This window comes from Mytilus edulis, chromosome 11, assembly GCF_963676685.1.
Source record: "Mytilus edulis chromosome 11, xbMytEdul2.2, whole genome shotgun sequence".
In the NCBI taxonomy this organism is placed as follows: Eukaryota; Metazoa; Mollusca; class Bivalvia; order Mytilida; family Mytilidae; genus Mytilus; species Mytilus edulis.
Window position 1 is genome coordinate 16447327 of NC_092354.1, and position 23422 is coordinate 16470748.

General features: G+C 33.4%; 2 protein-coding genes across 4 annotated transcripts; both read left to right on the forward strand.

Annotated features, from left to right (window-relative positions):
• Positions 1–1582: 1582 nt before the first annotated feature.
• On the forward strand, positions 1583–6225 carry LOC139495231 (uncharacterized). The gene is made up of 4 exons (XM_071283475.1): positions 1583–1723; positions 2838–2940; positions 4289–4443; positions 5497–6225. The coding sequence occupies exons 2-4, from the start codon at positions 2849–2851 to the stop codon at positions 5574–5576; spliced, it is 327 nt and encodes a 108-aa protein (XP_071139576.1). The 5' UTR covers positions 1583–1723; positions 2838–2848; the 3' UTR covers positions 5577–6225.
• A 5132-nt stretch (positions 6226–11357) lies between these two features.
• On the forward strand, positions 11358–22867 carry LOC139495232 (uncharacterized). 3 transcript variants are annotated; one of them, XM_071283477.1, is made up of 7 exons: positions 11358–12349; positions 14112–14200; positions 15750–15852; positions 17201–17346; positions 19103–19205; positions 20297–20439; positions 22668–22867. In XM_071283477.1, the coding sequence occupies exons 2-7, from the start codon at positions 14122–14124 to the stop codon at positions 22781–22783; spliced, it is 690 nt and encodes a 229-aa protein (XP_071139578.1). In that variant the 5' UTR covers positions 11358–12349; positions 14112–14121; the 3' UTR covers positions 22784–22867. The 3 variants fall into 3 exon arrangements, with proteins under 3 accessions (XP_071139578.1, XP_071139579.1, XP_071139577.1); XM_071283478.1 differs by lacking the exon at positions 11358–12349 and adding an exon at positions 12404–12428; XM_071283476.1 differs by lacking the exon at positions 11358–12349 and adding an exon at positions 12411–12515.
• The last annotated feature ends 555 nt before the right edge of the window (positions 22868–23422 follow it).

Below are 23422 nucleotides of genomic sequence, written 5' to 3' on the forward strand. Positions count from 1 at the left end.
ACTAACAATGAGCTTTCAACAATCAGCAAAGCCCATACAGCTTTATACTGAACTACAGAGGTAAATAATCCAACGAGAAAACTATCGACATGATTTATGTACAAAATACTAAACGAAACATAAATATGCAACGACAATCACTGAATTACAGGCTCCTGACTTGCGACCTGCGCATACAGACAAACTTCGCCTGACAAAGTAGAAACGAAATGATAGTATATTTTAAAGCGGTTAGGCATTGCTCATCGTTGATAGCCGAACGGTGACCTATAGTTGTTAATAACTGTGTCAGTTGGTCTCTTGTGGAGAGTTGTCTCATTGGCAATCATACCATATAATCTTCTTTTTTATATTAACTCTGTAATTTACTTTGTATTTTCAGACCCATGTACAAACGGTGAACTGATTGAAGGAGCAGCCTTAAAATGTACAGCCCAACAGTTGATTGGTCTACTACAAGCAAAATTACTTGACGAAAAATGCGGGTAAGATATTTTTATGACGGCGTATCATTACATTGTATTCAGGTACCCATTCGGCAAGTCAGGAACCAGAAGCAGCAAATGAACTGTCACATGCGTATAAATTCAATTTGAAAAATGCCTACAAATAATTTTTTTTTCTTCATAAATTAGACCGTTAGTTTTCTCAATTGAAATAATTCAGGCCTGTTTTTATCAGACTATACGGTATGAATTAATCCTCATTGTTGAAGTACATGGTTGCTTATAATTTCTTACATCTGCTTTAATTGAACTTTGGAAGAAAGTTAGCTAAACAACTCCTTATTTTATATACATGTATGCAAACGCATCATAATGATGTTGTTCTTTAACTTTCAGCTACTATGAGATCTGGCATCACGGTCATAAAACTTTCGAGCATGATTTTTGTACACAGACTCGAAAATCAACCAATCAAATTGCTGGCCTCACGGTCATAAAACTTTCGAGCATGATTTTTGTACACCGACTCGAAAATCAACCAATCAAATTGTTGGATTTCATGTTTCGAGCATGATTTTTGTGCTCAGAGCACTGAGCAAAGTTTTATGCCTGCAAGGCCTGGTCTCTAATTGGGAAACCATGTCTCATTTTTTATCAGACCAAATCTTCTTATCTTCAAATAAACTTTTAGTTTCATGTGTTTATTCTATTTATTTTACCAGCAGAAATATTCACAAGAGCTGTTTAATTTTTACTATAATTTACTTATCAATGTTAAAGAAAGGGATTAGCCTATTTTGAGTTTTTATATGATGGACAAATAGAGTGGAAAATCCTTGCCGACAGCAAAAATCTATTAAAAGTGAAAAAGCTATTGAATTCATTTTTGTATCCGATGTTATCCGAAATAAATTTAACAAGAAACGTTTCAGCGATTCGAACAAACACAAATGTCATGTATCTTTCGTCACAACTAGGCCGAATCCGTGCCTTAGAAAGAGGTACATGTAGCGGATTCATCCGAGGATTGCCGATTAACACATGAATAAACGGCGGATTTTAAAAGCAGTGTTTTTTGTAAATAAGGAAATGGTATAATATGTTCACCAAAGCTGTATTTGTATTTTTCAGAATTGTTTTAGATAAAGTAAGACCCTGCATTGTAGAAGCCATCAGCACAGACCACAATAGAACATGTAAAGCACGAGAGATACACGAGCTCATTGTTAACTTTCGTGACGTCATTGTCGAGCATTTGAAATTCGATGTTACAGAATGTATGTAAAAATGTTTAAGGTGGTACCTAACACTTTCACTAAAATAAATTTGGCTCGTTTAATATTCATAAACTTTTGACAAACTACTTACTTTGACCCTTTGACAAATATATAAAAATTTCAAAAAATTTGAACCAACCATTTTATCAGAAAAATTACACTTGTTATATAGCAGTTTGACAAACACTAATTTTGATCATTGAGAAGCTTAATATTCCCCTAACAACACAACGTAATTAAAACGTTTAACTGATTTTACAGAGTTATCTCCCCGTAGTGTTAGATACCACCTTAAATAAAAATAAGATACGAAAAGTATTTGCTTAAACACCCGAACCTTTTTGATGTCCAACTATCATGTTACAATAAAAAGAAATGACGTTTTAACGCTATTTTCTGAATAATGTCCCCAATTGTTGCTAATCATTTCTTTTACACTGCTCTTAAACAAATATTTTATATTTACAACTTGTTTACAAATTTATAATTACCATACAATTGGCTATAATATGTGCAGTCATTTGAACTCAAGTGGAAAGTTGTCTCGTTGGCAATCATACCATATCTCCTTATTTTCATATATAATTATAAACTAAAAAGTAGACTAAGGCGAAAGATACCAATGAAAAATTCAACAACCATGAGTCGAAGAGAAAAATGAAAACGCCTTATCAATGATTGAACAATGATGAAAAGACAAAACAAAACAAATCACAAAACAATACTACATGTAAGACTAAAAATTGAGCAAGTCTAATCATTATCCAGGGGGAGGGTTTCGGGGTTGGAACCCCCCTTTTTTTTGGACGATAAATGCATTTGAATGGGGACATATAGTTGGACACCCCCCCCCTTTTTTCAGATGGCCTGATCCGCCACTAACTATTTATTTATATGCTTAACTTTACTATGTTCTTTGATTTTAACGTTGCGATTTACTAGTTTAAGAATGGAATCATAATTATCCTTTATGCCAAATGAAACAACCAAATGTTTAAATTTTTTCTTGTCATCATAAAGAAGGAGCCTTCAAATTCTTGAAATATTTAGAATAAAAGAACAACTATAATATGAAACACAAAAAAACTTGGTTTAACTCATGTTGTAATTTCAGGTTTACCAGTAATGAATTGTTCAGATTTCGAATCTGTGATGTACTACCTCGAGGTGTCGTGTGAATCTCAATTTGAAAGTTTTATAGAATACTCAAACTGTGGGTAAGTTATAATACAGTGAAACCTGATTAAACCGAACCCTTTCGGGATATGAGATGTTGTTCGGTTTTGGCAGGTATTCGGTTTCATCAGGTTCACAATGCATAAAATGTGATATGATTGGTCTTCAGAACAAGTTTGGATTAGACAGGTTTCCGGTTTATTCAGGGTTCGGTTTAATCAGGTTTCACTGTAATAGCTTAACTATACACACATACACGTTTGGCTTCTATCAAATACCAAATCATCAACACCTTAACAAAGTAATAGTACATTTGCATTGTCGTAAAACTTAAGAGTACTTCAATCGACACTCCTTGAGTTGAGCAGTTACATGTGGAGCAGGATCTGCTTACCCTTCCGGAGCACCTGAGATCACCCCACGTTTTGGTGTGGTTCGTGTTGCTTATTCTTTAGTTTTCTATGTTATGTGTTGTGTACTATTATTTGTCTGTTTGTCTTTTTCTTTTTTAGCCATGGCGTTGTCAGTTTATTTTCGATCTACGCGTTTGACTGTCCCTTTGGTACCTTTCGCCCCTAAAATACATCTCGAAAGAACGGAATTGACCGAGTTGAGCTCAAGACGATTATGACTACTATTAATATCAAACACATAGCGAGGCATCATTGATATGCTTAGTATATAGTATATGTATTATAAATCAACTAATCTTGACGAGCGTTTTATTTTATATTTTAAAAAATGTCTATGCGGTATGGGCTTTGCTCATTGTTGAGGGCCGTACAGTGACCTATAGTTGTTAATGTCTGTGTCATTTTGGTCTTTTGTGGATAGTTGTCTCATTAGCAATCATACCACATCTTCTGTTTTATATAAACAACACTAAGGGAGCTACCATTTGATTTTTATGGGGGGGCTAGGATGAAAAATGTTGTCCTGTATTTTTTTTTAGCTGTGATCTCTGTCCTGCCTTTTTATTTTTCACTTTAATCGGTCCTGCCTTTTTTTTTAGTTTATCCTGACTTTTTTTTTACCTAAATTGTCGTCCTGACTTTTTTCTTTTGCAAGTGTCACATCCTGCCTTTTTTTTTTTACTCAAAACTCCTGTCCTGCCTATTTTTTTCAAATTTCATCCTAGCCCCCCCCCCCCCCCTTAAAAATCAAATGGTAGCTCCCTAACCATATATTCCAAGTGCTCTTGAAGGGTAAATGGATCTTGTTCAATATGTGGGACACGTTGTGTAGATCATGTAAGAAGTTATTGTTACTTTTAATTTTTATCACATAATGACAAATGTAAAAATAAATAGAAGTACATTATTTTTGTTAATGTTTGTGTATACATGTGGTATTTGATATTAATTATTTCATGTTTATATTTTTGTTTAGAAATCTGTGTAGATTAGGATCGTGCATGTCAGATGCAGTGACCGCACAAAATAAAACGTGTTCCCTGATAGAGTTTCAGAATTCAATAATGTCCAACAGAAACGCATGGACGGCGGAAATGGGAACTTCAGAGGTCGATATTTGTTGTAGTGACGGTATATACTATTTAGATCACAATATTCCATACACAGTCAAATCTGCTTAAGAGACCACCTGTATTAAGTAAAGATAACACCTGTGTTCAAAGACCACCAATTTTATCCCTCTGAAGAACATTTCATATATATTAAACCTGCATTAAAGACCACCTTTTTGCTCTTCCTCAAGTGGTCTCTTAAAACAGGTTTGACTGTATATAAGAAATGATTTAAGTTTGACTTATTGGCCGCCATTTTGGAGAGATACATAAAATCGCGGAGATGAGAACATCAGAGGTCGATAACTGTTGCAGTGAGTATTTACTTTGTAAACCACAAAACTGCATGAATAGATAAATTTAAACATGACATGACATAAATTAAGGTTGAGTTATCTCCCTTGACCGCCATTTTGGAAGGGGGTATAAATGGCTGATTTTCTTATTTCACTAACCAAATTGATACATGAAAGCATATTCAAAAATACGTCATACTATATTTGGAAGTGGAAGGAACACACATGAAGTTGTCGTATAGTAAATATCACGACATATAAAAAAACTTTAATAAAAAACATCTTTTTCTTTGTCTTCGTCTTTGTATCAGATAAATTCAAGATGATATCCCCTACATATGAACATGTACGTTCTTGTTATTAAATCAACACGACATGAAACATCGCCAAAACCAACCATCGAAAATTTAACGATAAAAAATGACGAAAAAGACATAAAACTAATTAAAAAAAAGTTACCAATTACAGTAAGCAAGCGTCAAAATAGATGTCTTAATTTTTTTCACATTTAATTGGTGTCTCTTTGTATAATACCCCGTTTTTCCCTTTTTTTAAAAAGAAATATATTACTATGATTTTACTGCATTAAAATCATAATGCTTGAAAAAAATATATAAATTTATCAAGAGTCGACTGTTTATCTTAATTTATTTTATTGAATTATACACACAGCAGCAGTCTTGCGTTGTAGCAATGTTCATATACATACATATTTTCTTTGTAACTGTAGTTTTATGTGAAATGTGAGGAATGAAGTCATTCTCATTTATTTTCAGATGTAAATTCAGCCAGTTTGCCATTCATATCAGTATCACTGAACTCATTGTCGTTATTCGCCATGTTTGTATTGCTTTGATTATTTAAAAGACGGTGTTATGATCTAAAACAATGTTGCATTATTTTGAAAATATGGCAACTCTATGTCTTCTTCCGACAAAAGTGGGACTTATGTTTTTGGTTGAGCGGGATGTAAATAATCAGGACGATAAATCCGAAGCCTCGTGTGGATCGAGTTCCATACTCTGCACATTAAGACCCCTTGTAGCAACTCTTTAAGGAGTCCGTATGTTGCCTGTTGCAAGGCGCGAAATATCCGATATGCCCTTATTTATAAGTTATAGTCTAAATCTCCTTGACCTTCATCCCGCACAGCCTCTTTTTCAGGATATATTTATCGTATGTTTGGTATCGTCCTGATCATGCATGAAGTACAGTAAAACCTGACTAAACCGAACCCTTTCGGGATATGAGATGTTGTTCAGTTTTGGCAGGTATTCGGTTTCATCAGGTTCACAATGCATAAAATGTGATATGATTGGTCTTCAGAAAAAGTTTGGATTAGACAGGTTTCCGGTTTATTCAGGGTTCGGTTTAATCAGGTTTCACTGTAATTGCTGCTTGACGTAAAGCAACCAACAATCATACAAACAATCACAATTTATTTAGAATTTCAAAACATGAACAATATACAGTGAAATCTGACTAAACCGAACCCTGTATAAACCGAAAACCTGTATAAATCAAACATGTTCGTAAGCACCGTCATATCCAATAAAGTGCGTTGTGAACCTGATTAAACCGAACATCGGCCAAAACCGAACAAAATCTTAAGTCCAGAAGAGGTTCGGTTTTAACAGGTTTCACTGTATGTTGCTATGGTCTACATTAAGTTTGGCAGTTTCAGATGTCCTTGTTTATAACCTTTTACGATTGGACCAAAGCACTGCTCAAAATCAAAATTCGTGACTCAATCGTTTTACAGTTAAACCTCATCTCTATACGTATGCATTATAAATTACAAATAAAGAAATTAATTGGGGCCCCGCAATGCGTATGAAAACAAATTTACCGCCCACACAGGGGATTATATTTCAAAGGGAGATAACAGAGGTCACGGGGTCTGTATTACTTTATAACTTAACACTAATATATGTTGTTGTCATATTATTTATAAGATATTTCAACCATATGATGCGGACTAGTATTGTTTCCTATACAGGAGATAACAACGTTGGTGTAGCCTGTACATTTCAACTCTCTTAATGCATCAACATTTTTGGGGATACAATTTATTTAATAAAATATTATATTTTTCGTCATGTGACATCATTGTTTGAATTTTATAAAGTATCATTGAATCATATGTTAACATTGTTTTTATAAAATGAATGCTAATAGACCACTTTCGAGTTCATCCGTCACCTGAAAAAAAACTCGTCAATTAGGTGCGCCTTGGTGATGTCATTTACCAGATAGAGGTGGCACGGTAGTATTTCCTGGCCCATAAGGGATAATGATAGCCTTTTTAGAATTTTCACCACTTTCTAACACCGCAAAAAATTCTACATTCACAGTTAACTGAAGTACTTTCATTTTACTATTCAAAAATGAATTTGAATATGTATCATGACTGTTTACTTTTTTTGCTATTTTTAAAAACCTAAGGCCACTAGTACTTTTAGGTATTTTATGGTGCAGTGAATACAAAATTCTCAAAAATTCTCAAAAATTCATTTTCATCTGTATGTAAAATTATTTCATATTTTTCTACACCTGATTCATCCCTCAGTTTGGGAAAGTATGTTCAGTTGATACTGTATTTTTTGTCCAATCACACTGTTTAGATACATTTACCTAAGTAGGGTACACAAAAGAGCAACCTAAATTCTGGAATGCAAATACTACCGTGCCACCTAGAGGGGTCGCCTGTATCCCTGCACTATCAACGTTCATCAAGCGTCTTAGTGATCGTCATTGTGCAGGATAAACTAGAAATAATTTTTGTTTTGTAAATACTTAATAACAATTCCCTAATGACAGCAGTGCTGATTGTCAATTATGATAATTTAGTTTGCCGAATAAATCGTGCAATATAGTATTATAATTTTCCAACCACACGCTCAACATTGGAATGGAAGTGACGATGCCCCTAAACGCACGAATGATGTTCACTAAAACCAGAGTTTTTAACTGAAATGCATCGAACTCGAAAGTTGTCTATTGATTTGCCCCTTGTGATGGAATTGATTAGATTAAATAATAAAAATGTATGTTTTAATATTGTTTTGTGTTATAAGACTTAGTCTATTTGTTACCAAATCATACCAAACATTTAATCATACCCCTATTTTAAAAAAAATGGTGGTAAACTGTTTTTATCTCTGTCCGACCCATGTATATTTTTCACGCATCCTTCTGAGGAACTTAATTACAAGGATTTCTGAAATTTGGTCAGGGTTGTATATAAGTGAGCTATACCGTGTGGTGCTTTTTCAGATCATCACTCAACAACTTCCTGTTTACAAATTTACCAAACACTTACATATTTTTACACTATTATATTAGGGTGGGTTATCATTAGTGAGCAGTAGCTCGCAGTTTCACTTGTTGAGGCCCCTCATGGGGGGGGGGGGGGGGTCCTAGTAATCACATAATCACCATTTTTTTGCCAATATAATCACATAATCATTAAATATTTGCTTATCTTTAGTAATCAAATAATCATAAACTAAAAATACAGTCCTAGGTAATCAAATAATCATGAAATATTTGGCTTAATAATCAAATAATCATTAAAAAAACGGCCAAGTAATCACATAATCAAAAACCCCATGAGGGCCCTCACTTGTTGCGTATTGTGAATACAGTCACTACACAACTCGGAAAACTTAACTGGAACGGCATTTCGAATTTTAGTTTGAAATTGTTCACCAGAACTTTTGTTGAAGTAAAACAGCGACTGTTTCTAATACAGTGTAATAACAACATTAATGGTACTATTTTTCTGAATCAGACGCGGTTTTGGTTGGTGCTCAAGGTCTAAATATTTGAAAATCCAAAAACTTGTACAAACGTTGAGGACCTTATAGAATCGATTGGACCGAAAAGTATAGCCAAAACCGGACTTATTTATATTGCAGTGCCAAGGTGCATTTGTACCCCTGCTTATCCTTTCCAATGCTGAACAGTCTATTATTTGAAAATGTATAACTGTTTATGTGAAAAGTGCTTTGTGCTTGTCAGTCGTCTCGAAGGTCTCGTGGAAGTGCCTTGAGTATAGGAGGTTTCGGGTTTGAACCCCGTCTGGGTCCAATAAAATATTTTAAAATTGGTATCTGTTGGTTTTGTTCTCCTGGTAAACACACAGCGTTGTAAAGAGTTACAGCAAATACTGGTTGGCTCAAAGTCAGAATAATGTTCCCGGACAGTTGATTTTTCTTCTGCAGACTGTGAAATTGTTAACTAGCACGTTAAAAACCCGGCTCAGCATGTCGGTCTAGTACAACGCAGGGTTAATATTCATATAACATTAAAATTTTATTATCCTGAACTTGACACTTGATGTTAAGCATATATCATAACTTTCATTTCGGCGTGTTTACAGCTGTTATCCTAATGCTAGTAAGTTAAAGGTTTAGTTTGCTTGCTTGCTTTGTTTGTATTGTTGTTTGCTCAAGCAGTGCAAATAAGATTGACATCTGAAAATAATATAAAAGGGCGGAGTTAAACTTAAACTTTCAACTTGCTAACATTAGGATAACAGCTGTAAATGATCAAACAAGCAAAAAATGTCTAATAAGGAGAACTGCTTTCTAATGATTACAAACCTACAACAATAAAAGGACTATAATAACTGTTTTAGCACTTAAACACAGTTGGTAAACATATTAATGTAAAATCATAATCTGAAGCAAATAAATATTTCTTTATTTACAGGAAGAAAGAGTTTGATTATAACTTAAAGATAGTTTGAAAATAAATAACACGTTTTATATGTTCTTTTCTTTAAAATGCCGTTTTAAAGTATAAGCGTTTGCGATTACTATCAATAAAGAAAGGAAGTTAGAATTATGTTTTTAGAAATCTAAATAATCTTAAAAGTTGTGTTCCTACTATTCTACTATTTTATAATTTGGTACATGTACATGCAAATGAAAAGACTCCCATAGAGAAATTTGGAAAATACATGCCTGAATAAACAAGGACTAAATCAGATACTGTAGTCTTTTTTGCGCCAAATATTATTTTTAATATCATATGTATCATAACACTATTTTCAAAGGTTTCATTACGCCAATAGAAAAAAAAACACTCGCGGCAATAGACACAAATCCTCTCGCGCCAATAGACAAAAATTCACTCGCGCCAATTTACCTGTACACATATTTAGAATTAAATATACTAATAATTTTAATATAAGGAACACACTGTAAACAGGAAGACAACATTTGTTAAGTGCTCAAGGCTTATTCTGGAACATTACAAGTCATAGTAAACGTACATGTATATGCTACATTTTATAGTAAAAGTGTTTTACTGATGTTAAGCCTGAATTTATGAATAACATTATTATATAAATATTGTACCAGTGATATTAGTGGAAGATCATATGTTATCTATATTGTCTGTGAATCCTAAACTATTATAATTTGAAGAGGTGTGCCTTCATTGGTAGAATTTTCATTACGGAATCCGAGGTACAATATATTTAATTACTGCCCGATCTTTTTTTTTTTTTTTTTTTTTTTGGAGAGGGGGACTTCAAACTGAATTGTTTTAGTCTTAATTGCTGTATAATTTGAAAATTTTAAATGTTTCTAAAGTATTAGATGACACAATAGGCAATACAATGGTAGGTAAAGTATATATAATTATCATAATTGGATATATGAATGACAATAATGCATTTTTGTCTCGCCATCGACAAATTCGCGGGAGGCTAGACACATGTCTTTTTCTTTTCCCATGCTGTTGTTAAGTTTTCTCCTGTAGTCAATTTGACAGAAACTTCTTGTCAGTAATCGTGCTCATTCGGCAATCCTCGGTAGAATCCGCTACTCACCTTCTGAGGGTACGGAATCGGCCGAGTTGAGACGAATGTTATCGTGCTATGTTTCGGAGAAGATTTGTTGTGTTTTACAGATCACAGGAAAACAATTGCACCTCTTTACATCTCTACATGCGAGGATATATCTAATTCGGATTGAAATTTAACTTTTTATTTTTAAATGCGTATGCTTATAATAACCAGACTGAGCCATGCAGTCAGTGGCGCATCCAGCCATTTTAAAAAGGGGGGTTCCAACTATATGTCCCAATTCAAATGCATTGATTGGCAAAAAAAAGGGGTACTGTTGTTGTTTCAAACGTATTTCTGGGGCAGCGTATTTGCAAACACCATTTAACCAATCAAAATGCATTTTGATCCATTCTAATAAAATTTACTTTATGGTTATCGTAATTAGTCTAGAAAAGAGGGTGGGGATGGGGGTTTACAGAATACAGGAAAACAGGGGGAAATTGTAAAGAATAAAGAAACAAGAATGTATCCCAAGTACACGAAAGCCCCACTCGCACTATCATTTTCTATGTTCAGTGGACCGTGAAATTGGGGTAAACCCTCTAATTTGGCATTAAAATTAAAAAGATCATATCATAGGAAACATGTATACTAAGTTTGAAGTCGATTGGACTTCAACCAGGCGCGTAGCAACCCGTACGCAAAAACGCAGTTGCGTACACATCGAAAGTTTGACAAAAATAAAAATATGGTAAATCTAGTTAAAATAAAACTTAAGTAATAGAATTTATTGTAAAGTGTTATAAAAATATGTTAATAGTCGCTTTGTAACTATATTCCGTTCCGGAAACTAGTTTTCTCTTTACATTTTCGGGACCAGCATCGTGATTGTGCTGCTAATGCAAACAATTAAAATAGCTGAGTCCTCGGGGTTTCAGAATACAATAAGTGCGTCTACTATGCCTCCTTACTCTGACATCTTTTCTGAATATTTCAAAATGACTGATGAAATAAAACGTGATGTTCTATTAAGGGTAATATTTTTGCAACCTATTCGCCGTTTTTTTTAACGATCAATGTGTTTTTTACTCTTTTATTTTATGTTCAGTCGTGCAATATGGGTGCCTCGTTTATTTAATTATACGACGGTGTCTCGAGATTAAAAGTGCTTATTCTCCATGTGCAAAATTTAAAGTGCTTGTTTTCCTTGCTTTGTAAAAATAAAAGACTCGTTTTTGGAAGTTGATAAAAAGAACTCCGATTTAGTTTGAAGCTTTTCCTTGTAGCTTTTTATATATATTTTTTAGGCACTATATATTTTAGTTGTTACCTAATATATAAATAAGCTCTACCCACTACACATTAGAAGTTTTTTTTACTCTATTAAAAATAAGACTTCTGTGAGGTCATTTTCAGTCCCAGGAAATCGCGAGAATGCAGGATTTTGCACCATTTAATCTAGAGCTTCTAGGGCCTTGAGCGGCCCCCAGACCCTTCGCCGTATGACTTCTTTCCCCGGCATTGCGTACACATCAGTTTGACCTTGCTACGCCCCTATCAACTTCATCAAAAACTACCTTGACCAAAAACTTTCACCTGAAGCGGGACAGACGGACGAACGGACGGACGGACGCACAGACCAGAAAACATAATGCCCCTCTACTAACGTAGGTGGGGCATAAAAATGGTATAAACAATAAAGAATACAGAAATGAAAGACCCTATCAAGGCAGGACCCCATCGATATTATGCGATTTAAAAGTGTAGATGTAAACATCAGGATAACCATCACTAGAACATAATTTACAACAAGTCTTCACCATTAAAACGTAAGTACAATTTTCAAAATCATTGATCGAAAACAAAATCAAAATGAATTCCAAGTGAACTGTGATCACGACTCAAATTGTAAGTAAATTATGAAAGAACTATAAAGTATCCTCCTAAAACTTTAATAGGTGTGGTGTTGACATTAGGAGACAGACTGTTGAAAAGGTAAGAATATCACTTTTATCAGCAGCTATTTGTTGTCGTACAGTATTAATTAGGGTCTAGATAGAGTTCTTTCTTCATAAGTTCATTTCTGTATTTTTTTTTTATTTTATGGCATTTTTTTTTCTTCATTTTCTTTATTTCGTTGTCCCATGTTTTAAGAGGTGCGTAAAGGGTGGGTATCTGCACGGAAGAAAGCGAAATAAAATTGCCATTTCACGATGAACGAATAATTAAAAATGTCTTGCACGTTGATCTTTTTAACGATTTCACGAAAAACGGTGAATATCGAACCTTTTTCACGGCTGCACGTGAAATAAAAATGGCAAAACCTTCACATACATTGTACAGTGAAACCTGACTAAACCGAATCCTGTATAAACCGAAAACCTGTTTAAACCAAACCTGTTCGTAAGCACCGTCATATCAAATAAGTGCGTTGTGAACCTGATTAAACCGAACATCGGCCAAAACCGAACAAAATCTTAAGTCCAGGTTTTCGGTTTATACAGGATTCGGTTTAGTCAGGTTTCACTGTATTAACATACAATCGACATCCCCTTTTATTCATGATTTGGACTTAGTGGGGTTTATAGACAAGGGAATAATGTCCTATAGTTATCAAGAGTACCAGGATTATAATATAATGCGCCAGACGCGTGTTTCGTCTTCAAAAGGCTCATAAGTGGCGCTCAGATCAAAATAGTTACGGAGCCAAACAAGTACAAAGTTGAAGAGCATTGAGTATCTTAAAAATGCCGAACGGAGAAAAAGGCAAAAAAAAAACAGAGAGCAATTCCCCAAAAAATAGTGAGGTGGTCAAATATAGAGAATAGAGATTTACCAATCTGATCTAAATGTATACACTCTTTTATTTTCTGTTCTAGTAATAACTAATTATTACATCAGCCAATACAATTTCAGCTTTTTTTGAATGAACGAGAAAAATAGATTATCCTGGAAAAAAAACAGAGGGTTATCCGAAAAAAAACCAGAGAATTTCGAAAGGTCTTGAAAACAGAAAATAGAATGCAGCGTTTTGAAATCTATGTGAGCATGGCTTGCATGAATACTGGATCTGTATTGTAATCAGATTAGGAGAATAATGGGCAAACAATCTTATTAATAAGATTAGAAATACCTTTTATTTATGATTAGAAATACCTTTTATTTAAGATTAGAAATACCTTTCATTTATGATTAAAAATACCTTTTATTTAAGATTAGAAATACCTTTTATTAATGATTAGAAATACCTTTTATTTATGATTAGAAATACCTTTTATTAATGATTAGAAATACCTTTTATTTAAGATTAGAAATACCTTTTATTTAAGATTAGAAATACCTGTTATTAATGATTAGAAATACCTTTTATTTAAGATTAGAAATACCTTTTATTTATGATTAGAAATGCCTTTTATTTAAGATTAGAAATACCTTTTATTTATGATTAGAAATACCTTTTATTTATGATTATAATTTATTATTTTACCTTTTATTTATGATTAGAAACACCTTTTATTTATGATTAGAAATACCTTTTATTTATGATTAGGAATACTTAGAAATACCTTTTATTTATGATTTCTTTTACAGAAATATCTTTATGATGAACCATGACCCATGTGTTAGAGTTATGATCCTGCTATTGGTTTTAACAGTGCTGCCTGTTTGTATTTACGGAGGTAAGAGTCAGTCAGTATTATAATGGGGGTCTTGGTGGGGTATACAGACTAGAGGAGAATAGAGAATTATAGGGTAATAAAATATATAAAGAATAAAGGATAGTGGTAAAAAAAAGATACAGTGAAACCTGTTAAAACCGAACCTCTTCTGGACTTAAGATTTTGTTCGGTTTTGGCCAATGTTCGGTTTAATCAGGTTCACAACGCACTTTATTTGATATGACGGTGCTTACGAACATGTTTGGTTTACAAAGGTTTTTGGTTTATACAGGATTCGGTTAAGTCAGGTTTCACTGTAGATTTTATTTTCACCGTTTAAGAAATTGTCTCCCCTCATTACCCTAAAAAATGTACAAACTGCATTGTTCATTTGTCGGTTTAAAATATGCCTAAAACATGCCACTGGACGTTAAGTAACAATAATAAAGTTATGCAATATTCATCTAAGCACTAATGACATAATAATAATAAGTAATCTTTATATTCATCGCATGGTACCAATATTTCTCTCTAGATTATACCTTAGTGTATTTGTCAATTTAACGTATATTTGTTCCACCTACATGTAACAGGAGTTCCAACGGAAACTTTGTTTAAATTATAAACATTGTCATAATACCTATTCCTGTTGGAACAAATATTCTATACCTTTTATTCCGTTAGAAACATATACTGCATGTACTGTAATATTTATTCCTGTGGAAATAATATTCCAGAATATTCGTTCCTTTTGGAACTTAATGTTATGAAGGAACTTCTAATCCGTGACACACCTTCATTGAAGCTGACTAAAATTAATTTTGCTCGTTTAATTTTCATAAAATTTTTAAAAAATATTTACTTTGATCCCTTGAAAAAAAATATAAAAATTTCAAAGCAAATGAACCAATCACTTTCTCGGAAAAAATTGGTTGGATACATAGCAGTTTGACATATACTAATTTTGATCATTGATCATTGAAACGCTTATTTCCTTATTAATATTACTCAATTTATTTCACTTGACTGGACGGAGTTTAACCGGTTCGCTCATAATAAACCAGTCCATCTATAGATAGGTGTTTTAGAATAAACTCATCAATGAAGTGTCGAGTCATTCTTTTGTAAATTCCTTTGATGACATTGATAGGTGATTAGAGGTCAATTATAATTATTACGGCAATCATCCTTATCACACACATCTACAAATATAGACTGTCCAATATGCAAACTAAAACGTAAGCTCCGCCCGATCAGTTGAAATAACATTGGTAATACAATGTGATTAAAACGTTAAGCTTATTTTACAGAGTTATCTCCCTGTAGTGCTAGGTACCACGTTAAATGAACAAACAAACATTCAAAAGCCTTCTTGTTCATTCCCTTCGAAATTAAAATAATAGTGCATAGCTTTTCTTAGATTTTTGTGTCGATGCTTTTTATGGTATTCTTTAAATAGACTATATTTTGCACTCATACCACATCTTCCTATATATATTTATGTACATATGATAATTTAATGGTCGCTGCACATTTCTGGTTTATTTTAAAAATGAATTATATTTTGTAGATATATGTACTGACAGCAAAAAGTTAGAAGAAATAGCTACGAGTTGTGCTACAAAAGACATCCTCTCGTTCTACCAGTCAACAACAAATGAGGAAAAGTGTGGGTAAGAAACACTTATGATACAGTGAAACCTGTTAAAACCGAACCTCTTCTGGACTTAAGATTTTGTTCGGTTTTGGCCAATGTTCGGTTTAATCAGGTTCACAACGCACTTTATTTGATATGACGGTGCTTACGAACATGTTTGGTTTACACAGGTTTTCGGTTTAGTCAGGTTTCACTGTATAAAACTAAAACTATGTTTCCCACTAACATATTTAACCCCGCCATATTTTGTATGTAGATGCCTTTCCCAATTCAGGAGCCTGTAATTTAGACATAAATACGTGTTGTTTTTTTGTTTTTTTTTTGTATTACATAATATTTGTTTTTCGTTAATTTTTTTTGTATTTTAATTAGTGTGTCATTTTTTTCGTTTGAATTGTTTTACATTTGTGAAGTCAGGGTCTTTTATAGCTGACTATGCGGTATAGGCTTTGTTCATTGTTGAAGCCCGTACGGTGACCGATAGTTGTTATTTTCTGTGTCATTTGGTCTCTTGTGAAGTGTTTCTCATTGCCAATCATACCACACCTCCTTTTTATATTCTCAGTATACAATTTATTTAGAGATTTTCGAAAAGGGTATGAGCTAGTGGTGTAGGTAGTCCAACACTAAGGTTGTGAGTTCGAATGTGGCACGGAGCAGGTGCAAAATTGACTAGCAAGGGTTGTCACTTTTCCTACCGAATGTCTGTGGTTTTCGCCAAGCAATCTGCCCTCCTCCACCAATAAAAACTGACCACCATGAAATAGCACAATAATGTTAAAAGTGGCTTTAAACACAATCAATCTTTCTAAAAGGGTATAAATGCATATCATGACCAATTACTCGTGAATTTAATATCTAACTCTAATATATTAACTAATACAGTGAAACCTGTTAAAACCGAACCTCTTCTGGACTTAAGATTTTGTTCGGTTTTGGCCAATGTTCGGTTTAATCAGGTTCACGACGCACTTTATTTGATATGACGGTGCTTACGAATATGTTTGGTTTACACAGGTTTTCGGTTTATACAGGATTCGGTTTAGTCAGGTTTCACTGTATCTAATCTAATCAGAAAGCTGAATATAGGTATTGGTTTCGCTTGTCAATTATGCATATAATTTGCAAATACAATATATTTTTAAATGTTATAACTAGAAGGCAAGTATCATGTCAAAAAAAGACATGCTTCAGTGACGGATCCAGGGGTTTGAGGGTAGTCCGGGGGTTGGAACCCCCTTTTTTTACGATCAATGCATTTGAATGTAGTTAAAACCCCTCTTTGTCCTTGGTAAGGAACCCCCCTTTTTACAATGTCTGGATCTGCTCTGTGCTTATTCAAACTTTCTTTTTATACTTTACAGATACTTGCTAAACAATGTACAGAAATGTGTGTTCGATACAGTCAATACAACATACGACAAGATATGCTCGGCAAAAGAACAACACCAAATGATTGTGGACTTCAAAGATGAAGTGCAGCAATTTCTTCAGTTCGATATTAATCTATGTAGGTTATTGTAGCTTAGCACCGATTAAGCCATTTTAATCTGTATATCTATATAAAAATTATGTTTAATACATGTATACTTATAAATATTAGTGGGAGGAGTTTTTCAGATAAAAACCAAGAGAAAAATTGAAAAAAAGTGCGATGTATGCCACAAGTTATTCAGAGTTACTTCCCGTAGATCGTAGATGTTATGTACGTTTAAGAAAAGTTGAGTTAAAAATTAAAAGTCAAGTATAATTCTGTGAGGCGTTAAAATTCGTTGATATTATCAATACATCTACATGTCGCATTTTGGCTTATGATATAATGTAGCGTCTTACAATTCAAATGGTGCTAATGTAACAGTAAATTTAGTCTGGTAGTAAAATTTGTCCACCAGACTATTTTTCCTAGTTAATCAAGTCCATGTCTATGATTTTTCTAGGAATATAAGTCCTTGGACAAATGTTCCTAGTAAAATAAGTCAATAGCTAGTAAAATATGTCTGGCACTTATTTTCCTAGGAAAAAGACTAGCTTTCTAATAGTTTTATTATATCATAAAAAATATTCAAAATAGAAAAAAAAATCTTAATTAAGATTGTAAAGTTTCCTTATTTTTACCAATTAAAACAAAGTACATGTACTTTATAAACTAATTAAAACATTACTTTTCCTTAATTTATAATAAAGGACATGGACATTTTTACTTAGGAATATTAATGACATGGACATGATTTCCTAGGAAAATTATTCTAAAGGACATAAATTTTATTTAAAAAAAATATACAAATCTCTTTAACAATATTAAAACATATAACATTTAAATTCACCTTTTAACATAAAGGGCATGGACATTTTAACCTACATGTATTACTATAAATGACATGGACATGATTTCCTAGGAAAATTAGTCTGGGGATATATTTTATTAAAACAATTGATACAAAACTCTTATGTTTTTTTCTTTAATAATATTAAAACATAACATTTATATTCACCTTTTAAAATGAAGGACATGGACAATGTTACCTAGGAATACTAACGACATGGACATGATTTCCTAGGAAAATTAGTCTGGGGATTAATATTACTAACATCGGACTAAATACATACTAGTAAATTCTGTAACCATGGACTTTTTATACTAGTAATATTTGTCCGCCCAGACATATTTTACCAGGACAAATATATCTCTTACACTTGAAGTGGCATTAAACACCTACTATTTATCAATATATTTTTTTTTTTTTTTTCGGTATACATTTTGTACCACCGAGGTCATGCAGCAATGTTGAGTCAGTAAAATTGAGAATGGAAATTGATAATGTGTCAGAGAGACAACAACCCTACCATAGAGCAGACAACGGCAGAAGGTCACCAACAGGTCTTTGATGCAGCGAGAAATGCTCGCACCCGGAGGCGTCCTTCAGCTGGCCCCTAAACAAATATATATACTAGTTCAGCGATAACGAACGAAATACTAAACTCCAAATTGTACCCAAGAAACTAAAATTAAAAATAATACAGTGAAACCTGACTAAACCGAATCCTGTATAAACCGAAAACCTGTATAAACCAAACATGTTCGTAAGCACCGTCATATCAAATAAAGTGTGTTGTGAACCTGATTAAACCGAAAATTGGCCAAAACCGAACAAAATCTTAAGTCCAGAAGAGGTTCGGTTTTAACAGGTTTCACTGTACAAGACTAAGAAAGGCCAGAATCTACCGGCTTAACAACAACAACCAATTTATTTATTTTATGTTATTAGGTATACCACCAAGGTCATGCAGTAACATTCAGTCAATACTTTACTATCTACCAGTAATATGTGAATCTGTATACCATCAGTATGTCCAGACTGGAAACTGTAGGTGAGTTTTCCATGGATTTGTTGTTACCGTCTTCGGTTGTGTATAACACGCACTCATGCAAAACATGTTCGCGTGTGAGTTGTCCATTGATTTATTTGTACCGTCTTCGGTTGTGTATAATACGCATTCATGCAAAGCATAGACCAATGTTTGAACATTGAAACTGTGGAGAAAGAGCTATTTATGTATAACAAGCATGAAATCTCTGGTAAAACACCCTTAATTGCTGTTCTTCAGTCTGCATGTCGTTATCATGACATGTGAGTGCTATGTCGATTATTTGCTTGAAGCTTTCTTATTTTGGAAGACACATATCTACAAGAGTAAACTGAGAGTTCAAAAGTCTACTTAACCATATTTTAAATTAGAATTCAAAAATTTACAATATACAGTGAAACCTGTTAAAACCGAACCACTTCTGGACTTAAGATTTTCGGTTTATACAGGATTCGGTTTAGTCAGGTTTCACTGTATACTAAATGCATCAAAGTGGACAATTTGAAATAATTTGGTGTCAGTAGTGGTGAACGTCCGAACCAATTTTTACCCATATTTTACCTTTATAATACTGTACTTCTTCGAGTATCAAATATAAAATTTGTGTGTTTTCCACCAACTAGTAAACATATCCGTCATAGATAAAAACTAGAACATGGGAATGAAATGCGAGTAATTTCATAAGTTCTTGAAAACTTGATACCGAGGGAGTGCGCAAGCCAAAATTTAAAAATCAATTAAACGTTGAAAAACTATTTCCATTTTAGGACTTTAAACTCCAAAGCTCCAAAGTACATACTCTGTGGTTAATTCTGACAACATGGTACTCCGTCTCAATCTCCCATACAGACAGAGGTATGAGAAGGAAAGGATGACAACTCTGTCTGTTTTAGGAGATTGACTCCGCCTAGTTACCTGTTCGAGGAGTATAAATTCCGAAGTCAAAAGTCGGTAATACCGTACGAAAATAGTTTATTGACATTAAGTGTTCTCCGAACAGCAATTTTGCATATTTGTCACGTGATTAAGGCGCTTATCAGCCTTAATTTTCAATTTGTTTTCTAAGACTTTCTTGAAATATTCATCCATTTCAGCGTATATTTAGATGACCTAAATTGCTACGAAGGCAACATTAATACAACTGAATCATGTGATATCAGCATTATGAATAATATTATCAAGTCCAATATGGAGATGTGGACGGGATCAACTCAACAGCAAGCCGATTGTCCTGCAGGTAATTAAACCTGTCCAATAGAAATATAGCTAAGTTTCCCGCCTGCGTACTTGTACCAAGTTTACATTTGCTTGTTTCAAAATTAACACCAACAATACTCTGTAGCATTATTTAGGTACAATGTATATTGGTATTCCCGAAGCGAAGAAAAAATTATAACAAAACGTATCTGTTTAATCCACAATCTGTTGCAGTGTTCATATCCGTTCCGTATATATATGCTTTACAGATCTTTGCAATACTGCACATAATGTGTTTTTACGTACAATGTATGTGTGTAGTCTAAGGCCGTGTTCACATTGACCTAAATTCGGTGTGGTGTAAGTGTAACTCACACGTAAACTAAACACAATTGCGTTCCCATTGATAAAACTCAATGTTTACATGTAGTTTAAATCATGTTTTATCTACACACAGTCGATAGTCAATGTAGGCCTTGTGTAGGTTAAGTGTACACAAAACTAGGCATTTAGGACATTAGTTTTACAGTGTTTATATTTAAGGAGGAAACTATTTTGGAGTAACATTGATATTTTTGATAATCATTAGTATAGTTCTTTACAGAAATTGTTGTCTAAATTTTACAGATTTTTTTTCGTTAAAAACAAATTCACTTACTTTATTAACCCCTGATTAAGACTCAAAGCAGCATCATTGCCGAGCCCATAAGGCAGGAACCAATTGATTTTCGGGGGGGGGTCTATTATAGTTGAGTATAAAATATAAAGGCATGGGGTGCTATTATAGTTTAGTATAAAACATAAAGGCATGGGGGTGGGGCTATTATAGTTGAGTATAAAACATAAAGGCAAGGGGGTGGGGGTGAGCTATGGATTTTGTTTTGGAAACAAAAAATGTTTCCAGTTTTTGGCCCTGAAAAAAATGTGTTTGTTTCACCCTCAGCTGCCACTATATATATATAATGCTAAAATTGATTTCGACTTGTCACCAAAATTTGTCCTGGAAAAATCAATAGGCCACGACCCTCTACCCCCCCCCCCCCCCCTTTTCCCTCCCTAAAAAATGAAGTAAATAGTTGCTGCCTAATTCATTTGAAAAGGTCTTCCCGAATCGACTTGACGTACATAGAAATATTTGCCACTGGTCTTTACTCAAACAACGATTCACGCATAAATGCATGACTAAAAAAAGTGTGGGGTAAATGATATGTTTGTCTAGTATCTCAGATCCGTTAAATAAAACTTAAAATAAATTTAAAAAAACGTGACCCTATTCTTTTACCAAATACTCCTTGGAGAAGAAATACCATTTGAAACAAACAGAAAAGATAAAAAATTTAGAGATCCCTAATAACTCAATCCTTTTTTTTTCGGCTGTAAGCACGCTGCTGCAGCTAACGTTATCTAATGCGTAATCGAGACACCTCCAGTATATTCAAACTACTGCAAATTTTAAAAATGGCTTTCATAAAGTAGTAACCACTCAACTTAAAAAGGGGAAGGGTTAATTTTTTTTTATCTGATTAAGATTTTTTTTTTCGCGCGTACGTTTTTATTCCTTTTTTTTCGATGCTGGTGATCAAATACATTTTTTTTCAATATTAAACACTATAATGTATGGGGAAACTCTTTGATTCAGAATATTTCTTTTATTATCTGTATGATCATTTTTTTTTATCAAATTGGGGATCGGAATATTTCCATTCCCCCCCCCCCCCCCCTTTTGAAGTCAAATGGTTGTTCCCTTAATTACCGCTAGAAAAATTGTCCCAAAATTTTGAATTCAGTTCTACGTAATGAACATTTAAATGACACATAGTTTACAAGTGAGAACAAATCTTATGTACAGGTAGCTAAACAAGGTGTATAGATGTGAACAAATGTAATGTGAAACCAGTGCACACTACACTAAACTAATTGTAAGCATGTTTACTCTACACGGCGTTTGGTGTGAACACGGCCTAAGATAGCAATAAACAGTTAGGAGTGTAGTTGCACACTTTGGTCATGGTGTATTTTTTTCAAATATTTAAGTTATTGTACAATAATTATATAAGATATTTTGAGATATCGGATGACCAATTGAGCCTTCAAACGGGAGTTCATAAGAACATCTATTACGGTATTTGCTTGTATATGGTTGATATTTATTCCACAAATCCCAAGATATAGTTATATCAATGAAAAAAGAAATAAACTCATTATTTCATTTTTACAATCGCTATGTATTTATTGTGTTATGTATTAATGTGTGTTTTACTTTTACAGGATATACAGCGTCAACGCAAGGAGATACTAATTCAGCAGATACGATTTCGTCATATTTTTATTTTGTTTTAATTTGTTACTTTTGTTGCTTACCGTTTGTTTTCCTAATTCTTTAATAAAAGTGTTTTTGTACATTTTGAAATGTTTATTGTAAAATGTTATCAGTTAAAGTAAAAACAGTTTGCGAAACAAAACCAAGATTTCTTTTGTTCTTTTTTGTGTGTGACATTGCTTTACTGTAGACTCTACGTGTCTGATGCATTCTGGGTACATATAAAACGTTTATGAATTCATGTGTTCAGAAAGAGTATTGAGGAAACAGAGGTCATACATAATAAGCGGTTGTTGTTTGTTTAATGTCCAGTGGCAAATAGTTCTTGCATATTCAGAACGACTATGTATAGTAAATCATCAATTATTTTTGCTTCTGGGATTTTTTAAAAATCAGATGGACCTACATGTACAACACAGGCACTTGTCTGGTTATGACCATTTTTTTTTTACCTCATTCAATGCTATAAGCTGTTTGACATTCATTTTGATATGAAACACACGTGTACACAACGACACTAATGTTGAATTATTAATTGACCAAAATTTCCAACATTTATTTTTAGCCAGACGATTGACCAATGAGAAACCAGTATAAAATTACATGCGGACTGGGTGTTGCCAAGTCTTGAGACGTATGCAAAAGAAAAATCCCGTTGACCGACTTCTGAGGCCTGCTACTAATGATCCCGACAACAATGATA